The sequence below is a fragment of the Pygoscelis adeliae genome, unplaced genomic scaffold (assembly GCF_000699105.1).
Source record: "Pygoscelis adeliae isolate BGI_AS28 unplaced genomic scaffold, ASM69910v1 Scaffold241, whole genome shotgun sequence".
Lineage (NCBI taxonomy): Eukaryota > Metazoa > Chordata > Aves > Sphenisciformes > Spheniscidae > Pygoscelis > Pygoscelis adeliae.
Window position 1 is genome coordinate 2,595,830 of NW_008824056.1, and position 4,208 is coordinate 2,600,037.

The 4,208-nt window shown below is 50.0% G+C and overlaps 1 protein-coding gene across 1 annotated transcript in view; it reads right to left on the reverse strand.

Moving 5' to 3' along the window:
- Positions 1-2,788, reverse strand: part of KCNAB1 (potassium voltage-gated channel, shaker-related subfamily, beta member 1) — a 77,249-nt gene extending 74,461 nt beyond the window's left edge. Inside the window, exon 1 of the mRNA XM_009333942.1 lies at positions 2,517-2,788. Within this exon, the coding sequence (XP_009332217.1) occupies positions 2,517-2,788 (272 nt within the window). The remainder of the gene's footprint in view (positions 1-2,516) is intronic.
- Between the last annotated feature and the right edge of the window lie 1,420 nt (positions 2,789-4,208).

Sequence of the window (4,208 nt, forward strand, 5' to 3'; positions counted from 1 at the left end):
GCTTTAGCTTTCCTAACCTGATCCCTGGCTGCTTGGACAATTGCTCTGCATTCCGCCCAGGCTACCTGTCCTTGCTTCCACCCTCTGTAGGCTTCCTTTTTGTGTTTGAGTTTGTCCAGGAGCTCCTTGTTCATCCATGCAGGCCTCCTGGCGTTTTTGCCGGACGTCCTCTTTGTTGGGATGCATCGCTCCTGAGCTTGGAGGAGGTGATCCTTGAATATTACCCAGCTTTCTTGGGCCCCTCTTCCCTCCAGGGCTTTGTGCCATGGCACTCTACCAAGCAGATCCCTGAAGAGGCCAAAGGGTCCTCTCCTGAAGTCCAGGGTGTAGTGAGCTTGCTGTGCACCCTCCTCGGTGCCCTAAGGATCTTGAACTCCACCATTTCATGGTCACTGCAGCCTAGGCTGCCCTTGAGCTTCACATTCCCCACCAGCCCCTCCTTGCTGGTGAGAACAAGGTCCAGCATAGCACCTCTCCTCGTTGGCTCCTCTACCACTTGGAGAAGGAAGTTATTGACGCATTCCAGGAACCTCCCGGATTGCTTATGCCCTGCCGTGTTGTCCCTCCAACAGATGTTGGGGTGGTTGAAGTCCTCCATGAGGACATAATCAAGTGATGGGTGTATCATAAACTCAACTAATCCTTAAATCTTTCAAAGCAGATAAACAAAGACTGATCTCAAACCCAGAATATATTTTAAAAGATGATAATTCAATGTCACAGAGGGGGGTTTGGCATGGACATTTGGATTACCCAGTTATTCTTTCTCTGCAACTGTTCTATCAGGGCCCCGAGGGAACTAATGGACCTCAATGTCCCTGATGTCCCAGGCTGGGATGGTGGGTGGGGTCCTGCCCTGCTGCCCCAGGGGCCCCCCCAGCTCTGTGGTACTCTGACACACTGCTGCCCGAAGGTGGGGCATCCTGTTCTCATGGTGCTGACCGAGCTGAACCATCAATGGTGGAGTGCAGGCAGTGCTTTCAAGCTCTGCTTTTTGCAACAGTACACTCAATGGAGGGAAACGTGCCCTGTGACTGCAGCCATGCCTGCTTTGTAGGAACCGTATTTTTTCCTCCCAGCAGTGTAACACCAAAGGCTGTAGCTGTGATCTCTGCTGCAGCTGCCTTTTGTTTTACCTCCTGTCAGATCCAGCTCTGTGCTCATCTATAATGCAAGGTGAACCAATGGCAAAGAAATATTTCCGCAAGGTCTTCTCAATTTTTTGGACATAAGAGTTTCACTGGTTTGGAGTTTTAGGGGCTTGTATGGATCAGCATCATTAGAAACTTAGTTCTCCCAAAAGTTATTCCCCAGGACTTTGTTTTTATAGCGCCATTTAAGACCACAGGTGTCTGACCACAGGCTGGGGGGGCTGGGGAGCACTCTACCTTAGAAACTGTCTGGTCTTAGTCTAGAGACCCACTCGTATTCCCTTCACTGTGCTTATTAGACCTTTCTGCACTTAATAACTACTTGCTCCATCCCTCAGTTTTACCTCATTTTCCTTTCAGTTATCCTGTTTCTAATTTTTATTCTAATGACATTTTTATTAATTTCTAATCCTAGCGCATCTGCAAGACCTCAGTTTGTGCCAGGCACTTCAGGCATCCCCATTCTGCCCGGGATTAGGGAAGATCTCAACCGACTTCTCAGCTGAAATCCCTGCTGTTACTGATGTATTTGTGTAGAGCTGGGCAAAACGCTGAAAAGCCGCTTTGGTAGCAGCCCTGTCCCTTGAGGTGAATGAAACCAAATATCCTCCCCCAGCCAGTCCCTGAAACTGCCCTGAGCGAGCACGGCCGCCTGTCCCCACGATGCTGCTGTTTGGGGACAGTGGCACTGAGGCAGCAACGCCAGGCAATTCATATTTAGGTTCCTATTTCATTAGGGTCTTACTCAGCACAGGAGATTAGAGTCTCGCATGTCTAATTTCCACTAATACCAAGATCCCCTTATATTTTTTTAAAGGAGCAAGATCAGATTCTGGAGGCTGTGACATTTAAAATTGATAGAATGACAAATTCAGCAGCTGCAGGTATCCCCTCCTGAGAGGTTCCTTCCCAGGCTGACCCACCACCGTTGCCCGGGTCCAGGGAGGGAAGGGGGAGACAGGGACCCAGGGCCAGCGGCACCCAGCAAAGGCTGTCCTGCCATTTTCTCCTGTCACCCACACAGCCCCTGCACAATAGCAGCAACTTTTCAACTAAAATCAAATGAAACTACAGTCACTTGGACAAAACAGCTTGTGAGAAATAAGGCTGAATAACCACATGCATTTTGTGCTGAAGTAGTTATGGAAACTAAGAAACAAGTTTGCAGAATTTTCAGCTCTGTAACGCACATCCGTAGCGGTGCAGGAAAAAAAAAAAAAGAATAATCAGAAAAGTCAGACTCGTAAAGCCAAAAAGTTTTCTATTATTATTATTATTATCATCATCATCATTATCATCATCACCACCACCATCATTTCCTGGAGTGCAAATTGCTACTGTCTGAATAGCCAGTGGGGTACATACCTGTGGGGCATCCCAGTGGTGTAGGCGATGGTGTACTCGTGGGAGAGCTCACAGACCCGCAGGTACCAGTTCATCTCCAGCTCCCGCAGCAGAGCCAGCCGCCAGGCATGCTGCTGCGGCTGGCTGGCCCGGGCTCGGCTCTCCTTCGCATTTTCTGAGGAGCTCTTCAGGGCTCTCTCCCTGCTCCCCAGGGAATGCACCGACTGCTTCCTCAGCTTCAGGACTTCCTCGGCATTTTTATTCCCCATGGTCCCTGTGCGTGCCGCTAGCATTTTTCTTCCTGCCTCAGTGCAAAGGCAGCACCCCCAGCACTAAGTCACTGCCCTCAAATCATTTAAACTGATTTTCAGCGCACACTTTCCTCCCTCTATAACCTCATGCCAGCCACAAAGCTGTAATTAGATATGTGTCTGCGGAGCTTAACCAGAAAGAAGAGCTGCAACCTTCTCATGGAAACATCTGTAGCAGCTTCCCGCTTGCAAGCAGGCTTTGTTTTGCAATGAATAAGGAGGACAGTTCTTAAAAAACAACATATAAACACGTGCAAAGCAGTGCACTTAAACTGGACTTGTACAAAACGAGGTATTTAGATGGATAGTAGCAGAAAAAAAGGTCCAGCTCACTAAAGCTGTAAACATCAGACAGCTTCAGCCAGCGTAGGTGAAGTCATGTGTGTGCTCACCTTGACGGCAAACCCGCAGCCACGTGGGCTTGCCCGAGCAAATTGCAGCGCAGTTCCTGCTGGATGTGGCCTTGGAGCATCAGCGCCTTCACCAACCCAGCCGTGTTAGAGCTGAGCTGGCCGGTCCATCACTCCTCCTCCTCCCACATGCAGTGCTCCAGCTCTTTGGGTTGCCCTGTCCGGCAGGAACTTCCATTCTCCAAGAGATTTGTAGAAATTCGGGGACTTGATCACCCTTAAGATGAGAACAAAGTTATGACTTTTCCTGATTCATTTGTTTGCTGAGCAAATGGTGTTTCGGGAAAATGTATGCAAGGAGCAGATACTAGAATTGAATTAATTTCCCTCTCTGATTTGAAAAGTAAAAGCGGATACGGAGATTACAGCACTAATAACAGCAGCCACTTTAGAAGCGCAAACATATCCTTGTTTGGAGAGAGAGGCAGGCAAAGAGGAAAAAAGCCCTCTAAAGACAAGCGGGATTTTAAAGCCATTGCATTGAAAAGAAGAGTAATCGCTCACCCGTGCCCTGCACGGAGGATGTGTGTGTCTCACAGGGAAAGGCAACTTGCAAGCAGTTGCAGAGGGATCAGGGGGCTGGATGAAGAGCTTCACAGAGTCAGGGAAAAGGGACCTCTGGAAGTCTCTAGCCCAGTCTCCCACTCACAGCAGGTCTGTCACCAGCCCTAGATGAGTTTTCCCACCTGAGTCTTGCAGATCCCCAAGGCTGGAGACTCCCCCAGCCTCCGGGCAGCCTCTTCCCATGCTGCACCACCCTCTGCTGAAAAAGCTTTTCCCAATGTCCACCCCAAAGCTCCCAGGCTCCAAGCTGTGGCCAGTGTCCCCTGCCTTACCACCTGCCACTCCCCGGGAGAGGTTGGATCCACCACTTTCCTACCTGCCCTCCAGACACTCCCAGGCTGCTCTTGAGTCCCCTCTTGGCCAGCCAGGACCAGCCCGGCTTTTGCCACCCCTCCTGGACCTGGATTCCTTCAGCCTCTGGCCACCCG